At 49.1% G+C, this 25,947-nt stretch overlaps 1 protein-coding gene across 1 annotated transcript in view; it reads left to right on the forward strand.

Moving 5' to 3' along the window:
• The window catches only part of PGM5 (phosphoglucomutase 5), a 359,677-nt gene that overhangs the window by 174,148 nt on the left and 159,582 nt on the right, over positions 1-25,947 (forward strand). The window contains exon 8 of the mRNA XM_075317778.1: positions 16,286-16,421. Coding sequence (XP_075173893.1) covers positions 16,286-16,421 — 136 coding nt within the window. The remainder of the gene's footprint in view (positions 1-16,285; positions 16,422-25,947) is intronic.

Genomic DNA, 25,947 nt, shown 5'->3' on the forward strand with positions numbered 1-25,947 from the left:
AATCCCTGACCGCCGGGTGTTGCAATCTCCAAGCGTCATATAGCTGTAGCCTGAGGAGAGCTTTCTTGATATGTTTAATGGCTTTGTAGGAAAGATGTGATTTTTTTTCTTCGAATTGTCTAAGACCGGGTCCAGTGTAAGGTTAAGGTCAGCACATAGAATGACCGTCCCCTGAATCAATGGGGAGGCAATGTCCACTAGGTTTGAAATGAAGCTAGCTTGTTCTTGGTTCGGGGCATATACATTTAGTAGGGTTATTGTTTGGCCTTTGATTATTAAAGAAAGAATAATGTATCTAGCCTCTCTATCTATCGTGCAGGTGACGAGTTGATGATGGAGGGATTTGTGGATAGCGATGGCGACTCCTTTAGATTTGTTACTAGGGTTATTGGCAAAATGCCAGCTGGTGTAGTGTTTATGTTTGATGTTAGGTGTATGATTCTCTTTAAAGTGCGTTTCTTGTAGACATATTATCTGTACCTTTTGCCGGTGGAACTGTTGCAGAATTTGTGCCCGTTTTTCCGGCGTGTTTAGGCCTTTGGCGTTGAAGGAGGCAATTTTCAATTCCGTCATTCCGACTCAGCGGCGAGATGTTCCTGATGATTAGGGAGCTCAGTGCAATGCCAGTAGAGAAATAAAGGCAGAAAAATTAGAGCGTAGAAAGAGAGCAAGAAGGTAGAACTACAGAAAACGACAAAAGTCAGAGGTATAGCTTCTGAGCAAAAGAAAACAACTAGAGAGGTACCAACGTATTGCAGGAGCTTGTGCAACCCTGAAAGGCAGGACAGAGGCTCCCTCCCTATGTGGGGCGAAGTCTGGTCTAGCAAATCATAAGGCAGCACAGGAGCCTGCAAAACACCATACTTAGTTTAACATTCTAACTTGGTATAACTGAGTATTCACCGGCTGAGTGTTAAAACAAAATTATTTTTGGGCACTAGGGAAGTTATATTCGTATTCCTATAAACCACTACCATTAAGCTTAACAAAAACTATGCAATATATAACATTCCCGTTGTTGCCAAATATTTGTTGGGGTTCTGGAGTGTCCAATAGAGAGATCGCCCTCTTATCAGTTATTGCCAAATACATAGAGTTCTGCTACGTTTCCTCCTGTCTCCCCCCCGTTCAAGTCTCCTATCTTTTCTGCACAGGAGAGCGAAAGAAGGCCGTGTGCAATTCTGGAGTGATGTTGACGACCCATCTTTAGGTCCGGTCATCAGGTCGTGATGCGACGGTCCGCGGTCGGGCCTCTTTTTTCTCCTCCCTTTGGTCTTTCTCTAGGGGGGAGTCCTAATGGCGGGCGGACCGAGGGTCTTGTGGTTCTCCCAACCAGGGTCATGCCATTCTCCGTGAGCGCCACCCATTAAGGTAGAGTAATATTGGGCAGACCCAGACCAGTCAGGAAACCCCGTAAATCCCCGGGAGCTCGTATCGTGAAGGTCTGAGGGCCTTTCCTCACCGATAAAGAGAAGGGGAACCCCCATCTGAAGGGGATCCCCTTGTCCTGTAGAAGGGCGAGTAGGGGTTTAAGGGCTGCTCTTTGGGCCAGTGTGTATCTAGATAAATCTGGCATGATTCGGATAGACTTGCCTTGGTAGGAGAGTGTTTGTTTCTGGCGGGCTGCCTGTAGGATTAGTTCTTTAAGCTGGAAAAAATGAATCCGGCAGATTATGTCCCATGGTTGGGGATTGTTTGGGTCTGGAGGCCGTAGGGCTCTTTGGGCCCTGTCTAATTCAATAAAGGTGTCTAGCGGGCGTCGCAGTAACCCATTGAAAATGGAAGTCAGTGTGGATGGGATATCTGCAATGGAAATGGATTCTGGGAGGCCTCTGATCCTTAAATTATTTCTCCTATTTCTATTTTCGAGATCATCTAAGGTAGATTGGAGATTATGTATTTGGGAGGAGTGGCGTTTAACGGTGTCCATCAACACTTGTATAGATTTTGACGTGGAGTCACGAGACTGAGTTAGGGAGTCCACTTGTGATGATAGCTCAGAGCGGAATTTGGCGAACTCTTGTTTACATTCAGCAACAATCTGGGATGTTAGGTTAGCTATGTCCTGCTTGGTAGGCATGGATTCTAATAATGAGCGCAGATCTGCCAGGGTAGCCGGCCTGCTCTCCTCTAGGGGTGCATGTTTATTCAACTTCTTGTTCCCAGGGGGACGTTGGTCTTGTCTACTGGGGGACAGGGTCCCATCTGGTAGTCTGGCAGGGACATCATTATGGCTTGGGGTTTTTATTATTATTTGTGTCTCTTTTGTGGCAGGATTTACTTTTCAAATTAGTCCGGGATAGTCAAAAATTATTCAAAGTGTAAACAAACCAATCCCCTTTAAAAATACTCTTTATTAAATAATTTATTAAAAAACCCAAGTGATTCACCCGTATACTAGATTGTCATAGGGAATTTACAATCTTGTATATACACAAACAAGACCGCCGTTTCTATTAGAAATCTGATAACCATTCAGTTTATGGCAGAGGTCAGGGTCTGGGCTCCTATCATAAGGGAAATTTTCCCTATCATGTACCCTAGATCTGACCCCTACCTACCAACGGAGGTCCAAACGCCTTAGCTTGACTGGGCGCCCCCGCTCCTCGGCGGCTGTCCCTTAATTCCCCTGACAATTGCCCTACCATACAAGGACAATCCTGGTCTAAACTATGCGGTATATAGATCTTGCTATATGGTTGATCCACTGGACCTCTGCCATAAACTGAATGGTTATCAGATTTCTAATAGAAACGGCGGTCTTGTTTGTGTATATACAAGAGTGTAAATTCCCTATGACAATCTAGTATACGGGTGAATCACTTGGTGTGAGGGAAACCCTGGGATATGAAGATGAATTATGACTTCCAGTCATAATCGCTCTCATCACTCCCTGGCAGTGCCCCCTCCCTTCTTGTTCTCAATGTCCACCATCTGGGAAGGTGTCACATCCCAGCAACACATCCCATGGCCATCTCCTGTGATATGGAGATTAGGTGATGTGGGAACAATGGACACAGGATGACTCCCTGCCGTGACCCTGTGGTAGGGGCTGCTATCTAAGTAGCAAGGCTATGGAAGTATCCAGACAGAACGACTCCAGTAAAAAATGGTTCATATCTCGCAAGCCATATTTCCGATAAATATGGCAACCATAAAAATGGTGTCTCCGCATGCGGACGATGCTGGCACACCTTTTTTATGGGAGTAGGACATTGGGAAATACCCCAAACGTGATATCAGCCAATGTGGAACTAGTAGACAAGTCATGAGTCCTCTCGTTCTGTAGCTAAATTCATAACTGTCACAATGAGAGCGTTGGCGTCTGCCTACGACGCTCCCAGGCCAAGTTATGGCCATATCCCCTGTTGTGGATATTGTCCATAACTCCAGCCAGGGGTGGAGCAGTGCTCCCTCTGAGGTCACTAAGGTAGGAGGGGACCTGGATTTGCCCAGGTTGATAACCCTACTTCGGCCATTTTCCAGTGTTCTTCTGCTCGGGGGCCTGGTTGGGAAAGACCTGTGAGGGAGTTCCTGGAAACCTGGTCTATGGCGCCCCCCTGTGGCCAGACGCACAAGGTAACTGCTGGAACTGTGTATGCCTGTTTGTAACCCATGCTTTGCTTGTAACTGTACTCTGACATATGTATATTCTGTAGATCTCCTATTGTATATATTGTAGTTTCTAGTGTGCTTTAGGCTGATTAAATTATATAATTAATCTTGGGCTGTTCTGTTATCTCGATCTTGAATCCCACGTCTGTGTGTTCGGCTAATAGTTACCGTGAAGCGGTTGGTGGCAGCGAGTTGTGCCAAGGATTATTGTGGGGAGGCCAGTGAGATTCGGGGAGGTTTTATATATTCCGCCCGCGGAGGTCGGGGGAATATATACCCTACTCTCACCGGGGACCCTTCAATAATCGGCATAAGTAGTATAGCGGCCTCCTTGCTTATTGTCGGGCAATTCCATAATTGGCCTGACTATAAGAGGGGCGCTAGAGAGCGCGTCACGTGCTCTGTCTGTCGGTCGGGAGGTATAAAGGAGGGGTGACCCCCACTTGTTACCCCCCGATTGTGACGTACTGGTAGCCAGCGCGGGGGATTTCTGAGTGACCCCCCCGGTGGTTCGTGACATATTGGTGGCATAGCGGTGGGATCGAGATAATAGTGTGTGTGAGTGTGAGACCCATACTCCCAGACACTAAAGACTGCCTGCAGCAGCTGTGGCTGCTGGGGTCTTCAGACTAGCTCAACACTAGAGTGTCAGAGTGCAGATACTGTAAGGTGTGTGGAGGCATCAGGTGTCAGTTCTGTGTCAGTGACCAAAAGTCTGCAAGAATGGCTGATGGCACCAGGAGCAGAGCTAGGCAACTGGCCAATGCTAAAGCAGGAGCCGAAGAGAGGGAGGACGGTGCTGTGGACAGTAATGAGGAGGTTGCCCACGAGTCCTCCAGGAGCTCGACGCCAGAAAACCGTTCTGCAGAGGACAGCGCACAACCTGGCAATTATGGACAAGATGAGGAGCAGCTCACCCAAGGGTCCTCAACGAGCCAGATGCCAGCCCTCCGCTCTGCAATGGACAGTGAATCACCTGGCTCTGCAGCGTGCCGCAGATCACCACTTGCCAATCCCTCCGGCCTGAGAGGTGCAGAGGCTCTCCTTCAAGCTGCCTTGGCCAGGCTTATGGCTGGAGACCGGGATACCTACGAGATACTCATGGCCGAGCGTGAGCGACAGGCAGCGCGTGACGCTGAGGCTGCGGAACGGCAAGCAGCGCGTGAGGCTGCGGAGCGGCAGGCAGCGCGTGAAGAGCGAGAGCGACAGGCAGACCGTGACTACCAGCTGCAGCTAGCTCAGCTCCGGCCCTCATCAGCCACACGTGACCTTCAAGACACCAAACTTCCAAAGGTCCGTGTTGAGGACTTTCCCGTGCTGGAGAAGGATGGAGACTTGGACTCTTTCCTGACTGCTTTTGAACGGACTTGCTTGCAGCACCATCTGGACAAGGATCAGTGGGCCAAATACCTGACCCCCCGTCTAAGGGGTAAGGCCCTGGATATCCTTGGGGACTTGCCTGCTGAGGCAGATCAGGGCTACGACACCATCAAGCGGGCCCTGATCCAACAGTACAACCTCACTCCAGAGTCCTACCGCAAGAAGTTCCGGACCCTGCAAAAGGGACCAAAGGACTCCTGGGCTGACCACCGGCGGGCACTTGCCCGAGCTGCCGACCACTGGACCCAAGGCCTGCAGCTTTCCACCGGACCGGAGATCCTGGACTTGTTCATCACGGAGCAACTCTTGTGGAACTGCCCTGAGGATCTCCGCCAGTTCATCCGAGACCAGAAGCCAAAGGGGTCCACGGCTACAGCTGCCCTGGCCGATGACTACACCAACAATCGGGCTCCTGAGGCCAGGAGAGCAGCCACCAGCAGCACCTGGAGAGGGGGTAAGATGAACTCTGCGACTGCCCCACCTGCCCCTAGACTGCAGGGGGTGTCCCCTTCAACTCCCCTCTCCAGGCCCGTGGCAGAACCAAGACGGTGCCACCAGTGCAACCTACCTGGACACTTCAAGGCCATGTGCCCTCAGCGTCCCAAGGCCCCGGCTCCGTCCCAAGGGCCGCCCAAGGTGTATTGTGTGGGTGGGGGTGGTGGTAGGTCCCTGGACAGCTTCCAACCTGTCACCGTCGGCCGGTCTGTGACCATAGGATTGCGAGACAGCGCCTCGGAAGTGACTCTGGTGCGGCCTGGGATGGTGTCCCCCCAAGACTTGATCCCTGGAAAAACCCTCGCTGTCTCCGGGATTGGAGGCATTGACCCGGCGCTGCCTGTTGCTGACATTTATGTGGACTGGGGCGCAGGGCGAGGGGTGAGGGAGGTGGGGGTAACTGATCGGATCCCTGCAAACGTGCTACTTGGGACAGATTTGGGGCAGATAACCTCCCAGTTTGGGCCCCCCCCAAGGGCTGAACCTTCAGCCCGTACTGACATGACTCCTAACAATGTTAATGTGTTATCTATGAATGATGTAAGGGAGGAGGGAGTGAACTCTGATATTTCTGCTTGCATAGACACCATAGACACACACTCAGCTGCAGCTGTGACAGGGGAGGGGGTCAGAGAAAGGTGTGACAATGCCTCTACAAGTAACCAGCCAGTGAGCTGGGATCTGTTGCCCTCTGCAGGGATAAGCAGAGAGCAGGGTGCTGCAGGGGGAGGACCAGTGTGTGGGGTGGGGGCTACCACAGCAAATGTGGGGTCCCCAGAGATTTCACAGCGGGGTTCTGTTGCTGCAGGGGGGGAACAGGCAGGTGAGATTGGGGCCGGTCCAGGAGCGGAAGTGCTCCCAGGTAAGATCTCGGTGCATGGTTCCCCCACAACCGGGGTGTCAGGAAGCCAGGTAGGTCTGCCTGAACCGGCGACTTGGTCAGGAACGGAGGAGGAGCAGGCACGACCCACGGTCGCAGCGGCTGTGGCCGCTGTCACCCGCAGTGGGAGTGCTGGAAGCCAAGGGGCCTCCCGGAGGTCCGATAGCTCTTCCCCTTCTGACCAAGTGGCAGCCGAGTCAGGTGGAGGCCAGGACACAGGTCCCGGGGTACTGACTGAAGATGTGACAGTCTCGTCGATTCTGGCCACATCTAGTCAGGGGTTTCAGGCAGCGTTAGAAGCTGACGACAGCCTGAAAGCTCTTAAGGAGCAGGCGGCACAGCCTCCCTCGGACTCGGACCCGGAGCGAGTGGTCTGGGACCAAGGACGGCTGTACCGGGCCACGGTCCAGCAGGGTTCACCGGAGGCGTGGCCCAGGGACCGACAGTTGGTGGTACCCTATCCGTTCCGGACGGAGTTGTTGCGGATCGCACATGAGATTCCGATGGCCGGACACCTAGGGATCGCTAAGACCAAGGCCAGGTTAAACCAGCATTTCTACTGGCCAAAAATGGGGGCCGATGTGGCTGCCTACTGCCGTTCGTGTGAAACCTGTCAGAGAGTGGGGAAGGCGGGGCCACACCCCAAAGCCCCACTAGTATCTCTGCCAATCATCGATGAGCCTTTCAGGAGGGTGGCTGTGGATCTGGTCGGCCCGCTGGCCATCCCCAGCAGCTCCGGGAAACGCTTCATACTGACGGTAGTGGACTATGCCACCCGGTACCCAGAAGCAGTGGCCTTGTCGTCCATTCGGGCTGACAAGGTGGCCACCGCATTGCTGGAGATTTTCTCCCGAGTGGGTTTTCCCCAGGAAATGCTCACTGACCGGGGGACCCAATTCATGTCCCAGCTGATGGAGGCCCTCTGTAAGCAAGTCCAGGTGCGACATCTGGTGGCCAGCCCGTACCATCCACAGACTAATGGCCTGTGCGAGCGGTTTAATGGCACCTTAAAGCAGATGCTTAAGATGTTGGTCGACTCCCATGGGCGTGACTGGGAGCGGTATCTCCCACACCTGTTATTTACTTACCGGGAGGTTCCACAGGCCTCAACAGGATTCTCACCGTTTGAGCTCCTGTACGGGCGACGTGTGCGGGGCCCCCTGGCTCTGGTGAAAGAGGCTTGGGAAGGGGATTTGGCCACCCCTGGAGTGTCGGTTATCGAGTATGTCATGCGCTTCCGGGACAAAATGCAGGCCTTGACGCAACTGGTACACGACAATATGGCTCAAGCCCAGGCCGATCAGAAGCGTTGGTACGACCAGAACGCTTGTGAGAGGACCTACCAAGTGGGTCAAAAGGTGTGGGTACTGGTCCCCGTACCACAGGACAAGCTTCAGGCAGCCTGGGAAGGCCCATACCTCGTGTACCAGCAGCTCAACCCTGTGACGTACCTGGTCACCCTGGACCCTGCCCGTGGAAGGCGGAAGCCCTTCCATGTGAACATGATGAAGGCACATCATGAGCGGGAGGCATGTGCGCTCCCCGTGTGCAACCTGCCCGAGGAGGGAGAAGCGGAAACCCTCTTGGATATGCTAGCCCAGGTTAGGGCAGGCGGATCCATTGAGGATGTGGAGGTTGGCCACCAGCTCTTGGAGGACCAACGGTCCCAGCTGTGGGCCACCCTACACCCCTTCCGGGGGTTGTTTACCAACCAGCCCGGAAGGACTAACTTGGCTGTCCATCACGTGGACACTGGGGATCATCCCCCGATCCGGCGTTCAGCATATCGGGTCTCCCTGGAGGTGCAGCAACACATGCACCAGGAGATTGACGAGATGCTGAAGCTGGGGGTGATCCAGGCATCCAACAGCGCTTGGGCCTCGCCTGTAGTCCTCGTCCCTAAGAAGGACCGAACCACTCGGTTCTGCGTGGACTACAGGGGGCTCAATGCTGTCACGGTCGCCGATGCGTACCCAATGCCACGCATCGATGACCTGCTCGATCAGTTGGCCGGGGCTCAGTACCTGACCATCATGGATCTGAGCCGGGGATATTGGCAGATCCCCCTGACTCGCAAGGCCAGGGAACGCTCTGCCTTTATTACCCCATTTGGACTGTACGAGTCCACGGTGATGCCATTCGGGATGAGGAATGCCCCTGCCACTTTCCAGCGGATGGTCAACACCCTGCTCAAGGGACTTGAAGGGTACGCGGCCGCGTACCTGGATGACATTGCCGTCTTCAGTCCCACCTGGGAAGATCACCTAGAGCATCTAGCACAGGTGCTCAGGCGGATCCACCAGGCAGGTTTGACCATCAAGCCGGGAAAGTGTCAGCTGGCCATGAGCGAGGTCCAGTACCTCGGTCACCGGGTAGGCGGGAGAACACTGAAGCCCGAGCCTGAGAAAGTTGAGGCCATCGCGTCCTGGCCCACCCCCAGGACCAAGAAGCAGGTGATGTCCTTCTTGGGGACCGCTGGGTACTATAGGAGGTTTGTTCCATGCTATAGTAGCCTGGCAAAGCCCTTGACGGACCTCACCAAGAAGAAGCTGCCCTCTGCAGTCGATTGGACAATGGACTGCGAGACAGCCTTCCGGGCCCTAAAGGACGCCCTGTCCAGCCCGCCCGTGCTACAGGCAGCCGACTTCACGCGGCCGTTTGTAGTACAGACCGACGCCAGTGACTTCGGCCTCGGTGCGGTGCTCAGCCAGGTGGACTCTGCGAGCCAAGAGCACCCAGTCTTGTACCTGAGCAGGAAGCTGTTACCAAGGGAAGTGGCCTATTCCACGATGGAAAAGGAGTGCCTGGCCATAGTGTGGGCCCTGCAGCGTCTGCAACCCTATCTATACGGGCGCCACTTCATCGTGGAGACGGACCACAATCCCCTCAGCTGGTTACACACTGTCTCCGGGACGAATGGCAGATTGTTGCGATGGAGCCTTGCGCTCCAGCAATACAACTTCACCATTCGCCACAAAAGGGGCCGGGACCACGGTAACGCAGACGGGCTGTCCCGACAAGGAGAGGTCGCGGACGGGCGCACGGGGGAACACCGGAGTGTGCTGCCCCCTAGCGCCCTCAAAAGGGGGGAGGTGTGAGGGAAACCCTGGGATATGAAGATGAATTATGACTTCCAGTCATAATCGCTCTCATCACTCCCTGGCAGTGCCCCCTCCCTTCTTGTTCTCAATGTCCACCATCTGGGAAGGTGTCACATCCCAGCAACACATCCCATGGCCATCTCCTGTGATATGGAGATTAGGTGATGTGGGAACAATGGACACAGGATGACTCCCTGCCGTGACCCTGTGGTAGGGGCTGCTATCTAATTAGCAAGGCTATGGAAGTATCCAGACAGAACGACTCTAGTAAAAAATGGTTCATATCTCGCAAGCCATATTTCCGATAAATATGGCAACCATAAAAATGGTGTCTCCGCATGCGGACGATGCTGGCACACCTTTTTTATGGGAGTAGGACATTGGGAAATACCCCAAACGTGATATCAGCCAATGTGGAACTAGTAGACAAGTCATGAGTCCTCTCGTTCTGTAGCTAAATTCATAACTGTCACAATGAGAGCGTTGGCGTCTGCCTACGACGCTCCCAGGCCAAGTTATGGCCATATCCCCTGTTGTGGATATTGTCCATAACTCCAGCCAGGGGTGGAGCAGTGCTCCCTCTGAGGTCACTAAGGTAGGAGGGGACCTGGATTTGCCCAGGTTGATAACCCTACTTCGGCCATTTTCCAGTGTTCTTCTGCTCGGGGGCCTGGTTGGGAAAGACCTGTGAGGGAGTTCCTGGAAACCTGGTCTATGGCGCCCCCCTGTGGCCAGACGCACAAGGTAACTGCTGGAACTGTGTATGCCTGTTTGTAACCCATGCTTTGCTTGTAACTGTACTCTGACATATGTATATTCTGTAGATCTCCTATTGTATATATTGTAGTTTCTAGTGTGCTTTAGGCTGATTAAATTATATAATTAATCTTGGGCTGTTCTGTTATCTCGATCTTGAATCCCACGTCTGTGTGTTCGGCTAATAGTTACCGTGAAGCGGTTGGTGGCAGCGAGTTGTGCCAAGGATTATTGTGGGGAGGCCAGTGAGATTCGGGGAGGTTTTATATATTCCGCCCGCGGAGGTCGGGGGAATATATACCCTACTCTCACCGGGGACCCTTCAATAATCGGCATAAGTAGTATAGCGGCCTCCTTGCTTATTGTCGGGCAATTCCATAATTGGCCTGACTATAAGAGGGGCGCTAGAGAGCGCGTCACGTGCTCTGTCTGTCGGTCGGGAGGTATAAAGGAGGGGTGACCCCCACTTGTTACCCCCCGATTGTGACGTACTGGTAGCCAGCGCGGGGGATTTCTGAGTGACCCCCCCGGTGGTTCGTGACACTTGGGTTTTTTAATAAATTATTTAATAAAGAGTATTTTTAAAGGGGATTGGTTTGTTTACACTTTGAATACTCTTTTGTGGCAGAGAGTGTTTGTATCTCGGTCTCTGTACTCCCTTCGTCCCAGGGGGAGGCCGAGAGCCAGGATGATCCCGTTGACCACCGAGCAGATGACTCAGTGGAATGTGGGAGGGGGGATCAGTCCACAGCCCCTGTCCCTGATGTTCTTGTGGGGTCATCTCAGTGGTCTCAGTGTCAGCTGTGGGCATTTGCTGGTTCTGTGTAACTGTCTCTGATGGTGAGCGCAGGGTGCAGGGGGACAGCGACCTCCCCTCAGCTCCCCTCCCTGTCTGCGATTCCCTCTCCTGACTACATGGCGAAGGGGGAGATCCTGTGGCTATGGGGGGATCTCCATTCTCCGGTTTCCCCTCACCCGCCCGCCACAGTCCCGATCTATGTGCTGGGGGGGTTTGTGCTGCTCCACTGTCTCCTGCAGCCTGGGCTGTGGAAGCGTCGCCATCCTCCCTCCCCCCTCGCCTCACCTCCTCTGAAGCTGCTGTGCTCTGACAGCTCTCCATGCCGTCCTGCTTCTTTGTGAAATCCAGCGGCGGTTGGGGATTTCCCCCCAGCGCTCTGCAGGTCTGTGCTTTCTGTGGGAGCGCGGGCATCGCCATGCTTCCGCCCGCGTCTCCACGTGGGGAGCCGCCATCTTGCTCTGCAGCGTCTCCTCCATCTTCCTGCCGCGGGTCCTGCCTCTGTGGGGGCTTGTCAGCAGTGGAGGTCAGTGGTGCTCGGGCTTCAGGGGGCTGCAGGGGGCTGCTGGGGAGTCTGTCGATTGGTCCCTGGAGCTGAGGGCTCACCTGTGAGCATGCCTCCTGGTGGATCTCTGTTCTGCTCCGGCGGCTGGAAACCTCGGGTCTCTCGGTGGGGGGTATTAGCCCGGGTAAGAAGCAGGCAATGTCCCCCTTAGTGGTTGGGGGTTGTGAGGAGGCCCGGGCCCTAGTTTTCCTTGTTGATTTGCCCATAATATAGTATAAAAAGCCGGTGAAATGCTAGTGGTGCTACAGGAGCTCCAAAAATTGCTGCCTCACTCCACCATAGTTAGCCACGCCCCCTACAAAGACATTTTTAAAATACAGTGCCTACAAGTAGTATTCAACCCCCTGCAGATTTAGCAGGTTTGCAAACTTCAAACAAGAGCAGGATTTATTAACAGATGCATAAATCTTACAAACCAACAAGTTATGTTGCTCAGTTAAATTTTAATAAATTTTCAACATAAAAGTGTGGGTCAATTATTATTCAACCCCTAGGTTTAATATTTTGTGGAATAACCCTTGTTTGCAATTACAGCTAATAATCGTCTTTTATAAGACCTGATCAGGCCGGCACAGGTCTCTGGAGTTATCTTGGCCCACTCCTCCATGCAGATCTTCTCCAAGTTACCTAGGTTCTTTGGGTGTCTCATGTGGACTTTAACCTTGAGCTCCTTCCACAAGTTTTCAATTGGGTTAAGGTCAGGAGACTGACTAGGCCACTGCAACACCTTGATTTTTTCCCTCTTGAACCAGGCCTTGGTTTTCTTGGCTGTGTGCTTTAGGCTGTTGTCTTGTTGGAAGATGAAATGACGACCCATCTTAAGATCCTTGATGGAGGAGCGGAGGTTCTTGGCCAAAATCTCCAGGTAGGCCGTGCTATCCATCTTCCCATGGATGCGGACCAGATGGCCAGGTCCCTTGGCTGAGAAACAGCCCCACAGCATGATGCTGCCACCACCATGCTTGACTGTAGGGATGGTATTCTTGGGGTCGTATGCAGTGCCATCGAATCTCCAAACGTCACGTGTGTGGTTGGCACCAAAGATCTCGATCTTGGTCTCATCAGACCAGAGAACCTTGAACCAGTCTGTCTCAGAGTCCTCCAAGTGATCATGAGCAAACTGTAGACGAGCCTTGACATGACGCTTTGAAAGTAAAGGTACCTTACGGGCTCGTCTGGAACGGAGACCATTGCGGTGGAGTACGTTACTTATGGTATTGACTGAAACCAATGTCCCCACTGCCATGAGATCTTCCCGGAGCTCCTTCCTTGTTGTCCTTGGGTAAGCCTTGACTCTTCGGACAAGCCTGGCCTCGGCACGGGTGGAAACTTTCAAAGGCTGTCCAGGCCGTGGAAGGCTAACAGTAGTTCCATAAGCCTTCCACTTCCGGATGATGCTCCCAACAGTGGAGACAGGTAGGCTTAACTCCTTGGATAGGGTTTTGTACTCCTTGCCAGCCTTGTGACCCTCCACGATCTTGTCTCTGATGGCCTTGGAATGCTCCTTTGTCTTTCCCATGTTGCCCAAGTATGAGTGCTGTTCACAAGTTTGGGGAGGGTCTTAATTAGTCAGAAAAGGCTGGAAAAAGAGATAATTAATCCAAACATGTGAAGCTCATTATTCTTTGTGCCTGAAATACTTCTTAATACTTTAGGGGAACCAGACAGAATTCTTGTGGTTTGAGGGGTTGAATAATAAATGAACCTCTGAATAAACTTTTCACAATTTAAAACAAAAATAAAAAAAGAAATAACATTCTTTTTTGCTGCAGTGCATTTCACACTTCCAGGCTGATCTACAGTCCAAATGTCACAATGCCAAGTTAATTCCGAATGTGTAAACCTGCTAAATCTGCAGGGGGTTGAATACTACTTGTAGGCACTGTATCTATTTATCCAAAAATGTATCCTACAATATTTAGAGGGAATGTGTCAGGAGTTTTAGGGTCAGCAAACCAATGACATGGCTTAGTGTGGTAGAAAAAGACAAGTGCAGACTCTCCTTCCTGCAAATAGATATTCTATTGATGAGAAAATCACACTTTAATCTTTTTGTAAATGTGGCTGTAAATGCACCAGTGGGATTCGGATTTCTTTTTGGCAGCGCAAGATATATGTTAATGAAGCACATGGTGGTGGCACTAAGCAGGGGATTGATGCAATAACTATAAAGTTCGGGGTCTGTATCGGACACCTAGTGTCCGTGCACGGACCCCGAAACTGACTTCTCAGGGAAGTCTGTGTTACTGTTACGGTTCGGCCACCTGGATAAAAAAATTTAAAAAAAGGGGGAAAAAAATGGAGATTAAAGCAGGAGAATTATACTTACGGAGTCTCTCACACAGCTGTTACACTGCTTATGGGTCTGCTCATTATATCTCATACATATTCACTGTTTCTCCCGCCCACCATCTGTGACAGCGTCTGTGATTAGCTGCAGTCAGACTCCCAACGTGCCGGCGTCTTTGATTGGTTGCCCTCACAGAGGCTTTCTGGGACCCTTAATGGAGTGTGAAAATAAATAAATAAATTAAAAAAATTACGTATAGACCCATCATATATAAGGCATATGGCTATAAGCTGCAGCCCCCAGACATGCACATTATCTTGGCTGTGTATCAAAATACAAAAGACCCCATGCGTGTTTTTTTTTAAAAATATTTAAATAAATAATAAAGAAACTACATGCGGTCCATCCAATTTTGATACTCAGCCCAGATTAAGCAGACAGCGGGGGGCTGGTATTTTTAGGCTAACTAGGCCCATCATTATTGGGCCCCCCGCCTAAAAATAGCATCCCAGAGTCACCCAGAATTGTCTCATCCATTAGATGCGACCATTCCGGCACTTTATCTGGCTTATCCCAATTGCCCTAGTGTGGTGGCAATTGGTGTAATATAAGGGGGTAATGACAGCTGTCATTTGTCAAAAAACACAGCTGCCACTGAACCCCACAATTACTAACCCTGTCAAAAGAAATAACCACAAAACACAAAGAAAAATCCTTTTCATAAAAATAAAAAATTACAAAAACACCTTCTTTCTCCAATGTATTAACCCCCAAACACCCAGTTCTGATGTACTCTACACCACGATGTCCCACAAAGATTCAAGCTCTGCTACACAATGAAGTCGCAGCATGTGGCACCTTAACATGAGAACATGACCACTCGCTGTGGCTTCAGGCAGACAAAGATTGAGCCACAGCTATGAGTGGTGACATCACACTTTACCTGTGGTCACAACTGGAGGTTCCGACAGTAACCCATCTGTGACCGTAGGTAACTCACCTCAGGTGAACTCATTGACCTCAGTGAACTCATTGAGTTCAATGAGACCTGCATCTCCTAGCAGAAAGCCGCTTTTCTTTTTGCCAGGAGATGCACATTTGGTGCTGGAATTTATCACCAAATTCCTGCACCAGTAGTGCATCTCCTGGCAAAAAAACGCATCAAAACGCGATGCAGTTTTGATGCTTTTTTTGCCAGGAAATGCAGATTTAGTGCAGAACTTTTTTGTAAATCAAGTTTTTTGCCAGGAGATGCAAATTTGGTGCTGGAATTTATACAGAAATGTATAATATACAGGAATTTTTACAGTAATTTATGCAGGAATTTGGTGTATAAATTCCAGTACCAAATCTGCATCTAATGGCAAAAAATCCCACAATTTTCTTCCAGGAGATGCAGGTTTCATTGAACATAGTGAGTTTACCTGAGGTGAGTTTACCTGCGGTCACCCTACCCATTACTAATCTAGGGTTTAGTGACAGCAGTGAGGTGTCATTAACCCTTTATATTACCCCGATTGCTTTCCAACGCACCAGGGCAATTGGGATGAGCTGGGTAAAACGCAGGAATTGTCGATGTATGTGACAATTCTGGGCCAATGAGAGCTGCTATTTTTTTGCCAGGGGGGCCCAATAACCATAAGACTCCGTAGCCTGAGAATGCAAGCCCTAGCTGTTGGCTTTATCATGCCTGGGTATTAAAATTGTGGAGGGAAACGGCCAGCTATTTTTTTAAATCATTTATTTAAATATTGAAAAAAAGCTGCACAGGGACCCTCTTATTTTTATGCACAGTCAGGATAAGCATAAGGCTTGAGACTGCAGTCTGTAGCCATCTGCTTTAGCTGCACTGGGTATCACAAAAGGGGGGAACCCTATGCCATTTTTTTAAATTTATTTATATTTACAGCACTATAGGGATGCAGACAGTGTTTGTGATTCCAACCAATCACAGGCGCTGTCACACAGGGTGGGGTGGAATTCTGACTGCAACCAATCAGAGACGCTGAGACTGACATTGGGTGGGGGATGCAGTGAATTTGTATGAGAGCTATTAATGATCAAACCTAGAAGAAGTAATACACCCGTGGGGAAGGTCAATAAGTATAACGGTTCTGCATTAATCCTTATTTTCTTTCTTTTTCCTTTTCACTTCTATCATTATCTGGGTGGCCCTGAGAATTCTGTGTTCGGGGTCCATGCACGGACCCCGAACTTTACAGTTCGGTTTGCCCATCGCTAATAGTGATTGTGATGGAGGTTGTCTAAGTGGTGGACAACCCCATTTAGCTTACGGGGGTATACAGTGTTTCGATTTTTATCTACATTGCTGTGTAGTGATAGACTCTACTTTTTTAAACAATTGTAGAAAAATGCATTTCATACACAATTTCCTGTCTTCTTTAAGGTTCAGATCATCTCCGAGAAAAGGATGGACTTTGGGCTGTTTTAATCTGGCTTTCAATTATGGCTGCCCGTAAGCAAGGTGTAGAAGAGATTGTGCAAGATCACTGGCAAAGGTTTGGACGTCACTACTACTGCAGGTAACCTTTTTCTGTGTTTTATACTACCGGGTTTTTTATCATTAAAAACATTAATGAAATGGACATATAGCAACATCCCATAATGTATTTTTGATCAAACACATATAACTAATATAAAATGTATATATTTTAAAAGTTCTTTTATGTGTCTTCTCAAACATTTTCCATGTTTTATGGATGAGTCTTTTAGGTTGTACATTGTTCTAGTTCTGGATTTAAAAAATACCCAAAACATATTTATTCATGCTGGAATACACATGAAGCAGGGTTGCCAACTCGATGTTTGATATTTTTCTGTCCAGCTTATCTTAAGAAACCATCGAACATTGACAGTCAACATTTTTATAGACAAATGAAAAAACCATGATAAATCATTGAAGAGACCCTGTCAGCTGTATGTGTTTATGGGCGGGGGTGTTGTGGGGATATTATACTGTATGCGGGGCTTTTCAGGGGATATTATACTGTTCAATTTGCTTTGTGGAGACATCATGCTCTTTGCATGGACATCATAATATTTGAAGAGCTGTTTGGAGATCTCATACTTTGTGGGGACATCATACTGTGTGGGGGGCTTTAAGGAGACATCATACTGTGTGTAGGAACTGTGAGGGCTCCGTATTGTGTCAGGGGCAGACACTGATGGTGATAGGCCACTGTGCAGTATTTGTGTCTGGGCCCCCGACTATCAAGCCCACCAACAAAATTCAAAAAGCACATTATAATAAAAATTACACATACCTGTTTACACGTTACATATGCATGTACATAGTAAACATGCACAAAAGAATATATAATACTAGCTGTACTACCCGGCTCCGCCCAGGTTAATAACTGTTGTTAACAAAATAGACTGTATTAACATTCCCGGGATAGAATGTATAAATAGAATGTATTAACGCCCGGGATAGTAACTGTCTCTCTGTTTCTCTCCCATTCTCTGTCTGTCTCCCCCTCTGTATATATCTCTTTGTCTCTCTATCTCTTTGTCTGTCTGTCTCTTTCTCCGTCTGTCTCAATCTCTTTCCCTGTCTATCTATCTCTTTCCCTGTCTGTCTATCTATCTCTGTCACTTTCCCTGTCTGTCTCTTTCCCTGTCTGTCTCTTTCCCTCTTTTTCCCTGTCTGTCTCTTTCCCTCTCTTTCCCTGTCTGTCTCTTTCCCTCTTTCCCTCTGTCTCTTTCCCTGTGACTGTCTCTTCGTCTGTCTCTTTACCTGTCTTTGTCTGTCTCTTACCCTGTCTGTCTCTTTCCCTTTTTTTTCCCTGTCTGTCTGTTTCCGTGTCTGTCTCTGTCTCTTTGTCTGTGTCTGTCTCTTTCCCTGTCAGTCTGTCTCTTTGTATGTCTGTCTCTTTGTGTCTGTCTCTTACCCTGTCTATGTCTGTTTCTTACCCTGTCTGTGTCTGCCTCTTTCCTTGTCTGTGTCTGTCTCTTTCCCTGGCTGCATTGTGACACGCCAACATTCCATATAAGGGCGTGGCTGCGCATTCTTCTGAAGTTCTGGCTGCACTGTGGCTCCCAGCACAATTCGCTTTAATGGAGGCAGGTTTTTTGGCGAATAACTGTAAAGCGCGGGGTTAAAATTTCCCCTCAAAACATAGCCTATCACGCTTTCTGGCTCCAGACGTGTGAGTGTGCAAAATTTTGTGGCTGTAGCTGCGACGGTGCAGATGCCAATCCCGGACACACACACACACACACACACACTCAGCTTTATATATTAGATATGGACATGCACAATGACAATTTTGTGATGCATCACAAGATGGGTTTTTTTTTAATGTATTCATTCATAGTTGTAACAGCTATACCTTTTATTTACGTAACTTCAAAAAGGAGGGTAGAAAATCCATGGATGAAATGATATTTAAAACTTCACATTTATTGTTGACTTTAAAAAAACATGCTTCACTTCAAAATACAAGCACATCCACATAGGACATCAGACCTTGCATCTACTGACCATAGAGTGACAAACACAGGGAAGTCCTTTACCCAATATTTTAGAAGGAGTACCAACATTGGTATAAAGTAGAATAATCACAGTGTCTGAGTACCCTGTAGTGCAACTGGGTCCCACTACCCCCTGGTGCTTCCCCAGGCTACTGGGTCCATGTGTAGCTGAACTTGCTCCACATGTGATGTGTCTGCCCCTACCTTAAATGCTAAATGTATGTGTTAAAAAAATATGTGTAAGGCTAGGTTCACATTTCCGTTGTTTTAAATCCGTCAGGTCCGTCAGGAACGGATCAGTTGTTTTTTAGATGTCAACTGACGCAACGGATGTGTTTTTCACAGGATTCATTTCACAGGAATCCTGTGAAAAAACTGATCCGTCGCGTTCGTTACATCCGCTTTGCATCCGTTTTTTGACGGATCAGTCATGATCCGTTTGTGTTTGGGACAGCCCAGTGGGTGTGCCAAACATGCTGGGCATGCTCAGTGGAGCATGACGGAATCCAGCGCTGGATTCCGTTGTAAGACGGATTACGACGGAATCAAGCACCATAGACATCCATTACAAGCTTGACGGATGGCGACTGATTCCTGCGTGGTGCGTTAATTTTGACAGCCAGAAAAACGCAAGGTAATCAGTTGCAATCCACCACTAATACAAGTCTATGGGTCCCTATGGAATCCGCTAAACGGATGCCGTTGTTTACTAGAGCCGCGGATTGTGACTGATACATTTTAACGGAAATGTGAACCTAGCCTAATTGTCCATGCCTTCAGTCAGTAACCTAGTCCAACACTGCTGTCCAGGGCCAGTTCCAGGTTTTTATGGGCCCTGGGTGGAAAAGTCTCAGTGGGCCCCATGCACACGCACATACACAAACATGTAAACATACAGGCAAATGTACTGTACATATACATATTTGAAGACAAATTCACAAAAATATGTATAAAAAGACACGCAGTCATATACACTGACATATCTAGATATACACATCATACAGTTAGGTCCAGAAATATTTGGACAGTGACACAATTTTCGCGAGTTGGGCTCTGCATGCTACCACATTGGATTTGAAATGAAACCTCTACAACAGAATTCAAGTGCAGATTGTAACGTTTAGTTTGAAGGTTTGAACAAAAATATCTGATAGAAATTGTAGGAATTGTACACATTTCTTTACAAACACTCCACATTTTAGGAGGTCAAAAGTAATTGGACAAATAAACCAAACCCAAACAAAATATTTTTATTTTCAATATTTTGTTGCGAATCCTTTGGAGGCAATCACTGCCTTAAGTCTGGAACTCATGGACATCACCAAACGCTGGGTTTCCTCCTTCTTAATGCTTTGCCAGGCCTTTACAGCCGCAGCCTTCAGGTCTTGCTTGTTTGTGGGTCTTTTCGTCTTAAGTCTGGATTTGAGCAAGTGAAATGCGTGCTCAATTGGGTTAAGATCTGGTGATTGACTTGGCCATTGCAGAATGTTCCACTTTTTTGCACTCATGAACTCCTGGGTAGCTTTGGCTGTATGCTTGGGGTCATTGTCCATCTGTACTATGAAGCGCCGTCCGATCAACTTTGCGGCATTTGGCTGAATCTGGGCTGAAAGTATATCCCGGTACACTTCAGAATTCATCTGGCTACTCTTGTCTGCTGTTATGTCATCAATAAACACAAGTGACCCAGTGCCATTGAAAGCCATGCATGCCCATGCCATCACGTTGCCTCCACCATGTTTTACAGAGGATGTGGTGTGCCTTGGATCATGTGCCGTTCCCTTTCTTCTCCAAACTTTTTTCTTCCCATCATTCTGGTACAGGTTGATCTTTGTCTCGTCTGTCCATAGAATACTTTTCCAGAACTGAGCTGGCTTCATGAGGTGTTTTTCAGCAAATTTAACTCTGGCCTGTCTATTTTTGGAATTGATGAATGGTTTGCATCTAGATGTGAACCCTTTGTATTTACTTTCATGGAGTCTTCTCATTACTGTTGACTTAGAGACAGATACACCTACTTCACTGAGAGTGTTCTGGACTTCAGTTGATGTTGTGAACGGGTTCTTCTTCACCAAAGAAAGTATGCGGCGATCATCCACCACTGTTGTCATCCGTGGACGCCCAGGCCTTTTTGAGTTCCCAAGCTCACCAGTCAATTCCTTTTTTCTCAGAATGTACCCGACTGTTGATTTTGCTACTCCAAGCATGTCTGCTATCTCTCTGATGGATTTTTTCTTTTTTTTCAACCTCAGGATGTTCTGCTTCACCTCAATTGAGAGTTCCTTAGACCGCATGTTGTCTGGTCACAGCAACAGCTTCCAAATGCAAAACCACACACCTGTAATCAACCCCAGACCTTTTAACTACTTCATTGATTACAGGTTAACGAGGGAGACGCCTTCAGAGTTAATTGCAGCCCTTAGAGTCCCTTGTCCATTTACTTTTGGTCCCTTGAAAAAGAGGAGGCTATGCATTACAGAGCTATGATTCCTAAACCCTTTCTCCGATTTGGATGTGAAAACTCTCATATTGCAGCTGGGAGTGTGAACTTTCAGCCCATATTATATATATATATAATTGTATTTCTGAACATGTTTTTGTAAACAGCTAAAATATCAAAACTTGTGTCACTGTCCAAATATTTCTGGCCCTGACTGTACATGCACACTGTCACAGAGTTTTGTTCAAAACTGTCATGGTGCCTCAGACGCTGTTCACACTACAGATTCTGACACTGCACACTATGGTTTCTCTTGTGTTTCTGATATACACAGGCAGGCTCGGGCATCAACCAGCTGTGTGCTCATTAATGGTCATGCTAGCGAGTGTTAAACAAGACCCCCTGACAAAAGTGACGCTGAAACATGCGTGTTGGGGTTTGGCGTCACATGTGCCTGCAGGCCCTCTCTGTCCAGGTATCTTATCTGATTACCCCAGTCCAGTAATTTTTATTATAATGCTATATATGTACCATGTGATATGCTTATTGTTACAGTTCACAGTTTGGAGCTGGGTGGCCTATTAGTCTAATTCATCTGCTCATGTGTTTCATGCTTTACTCTGTTTGCATTTTTTTCTGGTAACTAATTATCAATTTGCATGCCTTTGTCATTACATACCTTCCCAGGACTGACTTCTTTATATATTGCTGAGTACTTGTGTTCTGCTACGATGCCCTTTACATCACATGTGATGCCCTGCTTTTTTCTTTTTCTGGTCTAAACTGCCGGTTGTGGCGGTCAATATTTTTAACCAATAAATATCATTGCTTTTGACCTCATCGGTTCTCCGTAGAATTTTTTATACATTTCTGTGTTCCTAGCAAGTGTTAAAGTCTGCCAGCCTGCTGGTTACCTCTGGAATCACATGTTTTTGGAAACCTATCACACTTACTCCCCGCCATGGTGGAATCTGTTTTCCCACGCTGACTATAGTCTTATGCTGTGTTTGTCTGTCTGCTGTTCTGTGCCAGTCCTGCTGGTAATTGTGTTGTTTTGTGCTTAGTGTTGTTGTGGAGAAACCCATTGTCTTGTTTCCTCCCTGCTTTTATTTTGCTCCTATACCCTTATTGTCTTATACCTCTGTGAGTGTGCTCGGAGATAGAGTTTTGGTTTCTTCTGTTTGTCTATCTCTGTTGGTGTCATCACACTCCTGTCCCGGCCCTTTCCTGGGGTTGGGGGTGGGGGTATATTATCAGGGCTGGTCAGGAACAGGGTCAGGAAGGCAGCTCAGATATTCTCACCTTCAGAGGTAACTCTGAGATAAAGGATAGCTAGGGACCCCTGTCCCTTGCGGTCTCCCCATTCACCATGACATTATAGTCAGCCCATACTTAAATTTTTGGCATGAACCCTGTTACTGCACTATCTTGGCAGTTGAAATTCTTGTCCCTTCAGGTCATGGAATTAAAGCGGGCAGTACAGCAACAAGCGCAGTCTGCTACTTCGGCGCAAAACACGTTGGCTGCCAAACCCAAACTACCCCTTCCGCAAAGAATTCTGGAGTGCGCAGCCAGTTTGTTTTCTTCAGGGAAGCAAGCAAACGGTATTTCCATCTTCATCCCTACTCCTCTGGTAGTGAGGCGCAATGGGTGAGAATTGTGGTCTCACTCCTGAGTAAGGTGCTACAAGCATGTTTTTTTTCCTTTCCCCCTGAGTCACCTGTGTTTGTGTCGGTGGATGGATTTTTGTTTGCACTTGGACTTATCTATGATGACCCCGATAAGGTATCTTTAGCTGAGTTGAAAATCTGTTCACTGCACCAGGGGAATCGACCGGCAGAGGATTATTGCACTGAAATCTGGCGCTAGGTCGTGAAAACCCAGTGGAATGTCCTTGCACTCCACTAGTTTTTTCAGGGTGTATCTGAGAGGGTAATGGTGGCATTGCTGATATATTAAATGCTTCTCTTAAGTGTGCCATGTCTCTTGTAATTGGTATTGATCGCTGTTTCCAACAGAACTCTCATAATACCAAGACTCTATGGGAGAGGGTTACTGTACCTACTTGACCTCATGAGGCATCATCTGAACCCACCCATCTGCTCTGTTGACAGGGCCTTACTGCCAATGTCATATTGATTGACAGCCGGTTCCCAACAGTAGGCAGAGAAGAGCCAGCTTTAATTCAGAATGATGTCGGCAGTGATGCTGTCGCAATGCAGCAGACTGGAGGACAGTGATTGTTGCAGAGAGGAGGCACCGGACCGGAGAGAGGAGGCACTGGACCGGAGAGCAGCGACACCCATTGGACAGGACCGCCCCCTAGGTGAATATAATAAAAATGTTTTTTACGTTCTACACAGCGGCCTGGGTTCTTATATACACATTATTCTGGAATGCTTATAAGAGCTCAGTGGAGGTGGACGCTGCTTATAGTCGCCAAATCTGGTGACACGTTCCCTTTAAGCGATAGTTACCTTTATACATACTGCTAATCTGACTACAGTGTCTCCTTATATAGATTATTGTGCTTTAGAATTATGGGGAGATTTTGTGAGACTAGTGCAAAGCAAAACTGACACACAGTAGTTGCCTTCACCAACAAGCCAGTAGATAATTTTGTATAAAATACAATAAATAGGATTGCTACTTCGAATAGGTGGCTCTAGAGTTTGTCTATTCCTCCCTGAAGAGACAATTTGAATATTTCCCAGAGGAGCATTGCAGCTATAAGGCTATGGGCGCACGTTGCGTTTTTTCATGTGTTTACTCAGCGTTTTAAACGCAGCATAAACGCATGTGCTCTGTGTCCCCAGCAAAGTCTATGAGAATATAGAAAAATCCTTGCGCACATTGCATTTTAAAACACAGAGTTTTGCATGCCAAATTTTTTTACAAAATCGATGCGTTCTAAAAAGCAACATGTCACTTCTTTTGTGCGTTTTGGATGCTTTTCCTACTCTGTCTATGGCAGAGCAAATATCCAGAATGCATGAATTCTGCATCCATTCTGCACTCAAAATACAACGCAACGTGCGCACATAGCCTAAAGGGTGCTTTACACGCTGCGACATCGCTAACGATATATCGTCGGGGTCACGTCGTTAGTGACGCACATCCGGCGCCGTTAGCGACATCGCAGCGTGTGACATCAAGGAGCGACGATCAACGAGTGCAAAAATGTGAAAAATCGTTGCTCGTTGACACGTCGCTCCTTTTCAAAATATCGTCGCTGCTGCAGGTACAATGTTGTTCGTCGTTCCTGCGGCAGCACATATCGCTGTGTGTGACACGGCAGGAACGACGAACATCTCCTTACCTGCGTCCACCGGCAATGAGGAAGGAAGGAGGTGGGCGGCATGTTCCAGCCGCTCATCTCCACCCCTCCTCTGCTATTGGACGGCTGCTGTGTGACGTCGCTGTGACGCCGCACGAACCGCCCCCCTTAGAAAGGAGGCTGATCGCTGGCCAGAGCGACGTCACAGGGAAGGTAAGTCTGTGTGACGGGTGTTAGCAATGTTGTGCGCCACGGTCAGCGATTTGCCCGTGACGCACAACCGACGGGGGCGGGTACGCTCGCTAGCGATATCGTTACCGATATTCCAGCGTGTAAAGTACCCTTAAGACTCCTCACCTTTGACAGCCAGATTGGTTTGTCACTCTCCTCAAGGAGAAAAGTTTTCCCCTGAGACCACAAATATAGTATAAACTGAAATGTACTCCACAAAGGTGGAATATAGTCATATACAGTATAATACACATTTGTGCACATTATATGTGTATATAATATACACAATTATGTATGCTATTTGCAGCAATGCATATGCTCCACTGGAGGAAGGTTTGGGTCAGGGGCCACTCTGAGCCTGAATTTATTGCAGCAGTAGAGATGGGCAATGAGCCTCATAGGGGTGAATGAGCCCATGACTATCGGGAGGGTATAGGGTAGGAAGGGGTTAATGTTGAGGGAATTAGGGCTGTGTAAGGGACTAAGGGATTGGTGGTTTGGTGAGCGGCGAGGATTGGGCCAGAGGTCATAAGGGGTGGGGAAAAAAGGGGGGGTTTATAAGGGGCAGTTATTTGCAGTACCTCCTCTTTTGCCGTTGGTGCCATTCGTGTTTGGTCAGCATCGCCGGTTCCAGAATGGCTGACCTAGCTGCGCTTTTGGAGTGGGTCCGTGGAGCCTCTGAAGTCCTGGGAGTGGATGTGGTGCGGGAGCAGCTGCGTGCGGCCTGTGGGGACGGAGCGATGGTGCCTTCAGCTGTGGCTGCGGCTGCAGCACCTGGACCTTTGCTGCGTGCTCGGCGGTCGCGGCCGCCGGAGCGTTACTCCCCCAGCGGGAGGGGAGAAAGATCTAGGAGCCCCTTGCGGGACCCTCCGGGGCAGGGGAGCCCTCACCAGCCTGCAGGAGCTTTGCCGGCCTCCGGGAGGAATCCTCATCGGCGATCCCGTGGGCCAGAAGTGGGCGGAGCTTGTTTGCGGCCTACTTCCGGTCCGCGGGCGGCAAGGCCCCGGACCAGATTAACAGCAGCCCCCGGTGATGTGCCGGCCGGGGGCAGAGCTCTGCAGACTGATGTGGCGTCGGGGACTCCCTGCAGACGGCAGGGGAGGCGCGCAGGTGGTGCAGCCCAGGAGCTGCAGATCGCCCGCCAAAGGGCTGCGGAGGAGGGGTCCAGCAACCGGCAGGGCCACAGCAGGCGGTCGGTGGTGACGGTCCCCCCCAGCGTGGATCGTGCTGGGGGGAGGACTCAGCGTCTATCGGAGGCCGGACGGCCTTCCTGCAGTCGGCAGGGAGGGAGACCAGTGGCAAGTGGAGCCACAGTGCAGGAGTCGGCCTCGGGATCGTCGTGGGGGGACGGCGGCAGGACGCCGCGTCGGGCGACACGAAAAAGGTCCAGCAGGAGGCGATTGGAGGAGCAGGGTGCGGTGACCGTGGGGGTTGACGGCCGCCAATTGCAGGCTGTCCCCTTGCTGGTCCCCCCTGAGGTCCTCAGCGGCGATTCGGACTCTGGTGACGAGGATGGAAGCGACAACGCGGCAAGACGGATGGAGCGTCAGGAGAATCATGATACGGCTGTTCCGGATCCGATTCAGAGGCAGCCCGGTGAGCGAACGACGAGTATGCTTAATGTTGT

The sequence above is a fragment of the Anomaloglossus baeobatrachus genome, chromosome 1, assembly GCF_048569485.1.
Source record: "Anomaloglossus baeobatrachus isolate aAnoBae1 chromosome 1, aAnoBae1.hap1, whole genome shotgun sequence".
NCBI lineage: Eukaryota > Metazoa > Chordata > Amphibia > Anura > Aromobatidae > Anomaloglossus > Anomaloglossus baeobatrachus.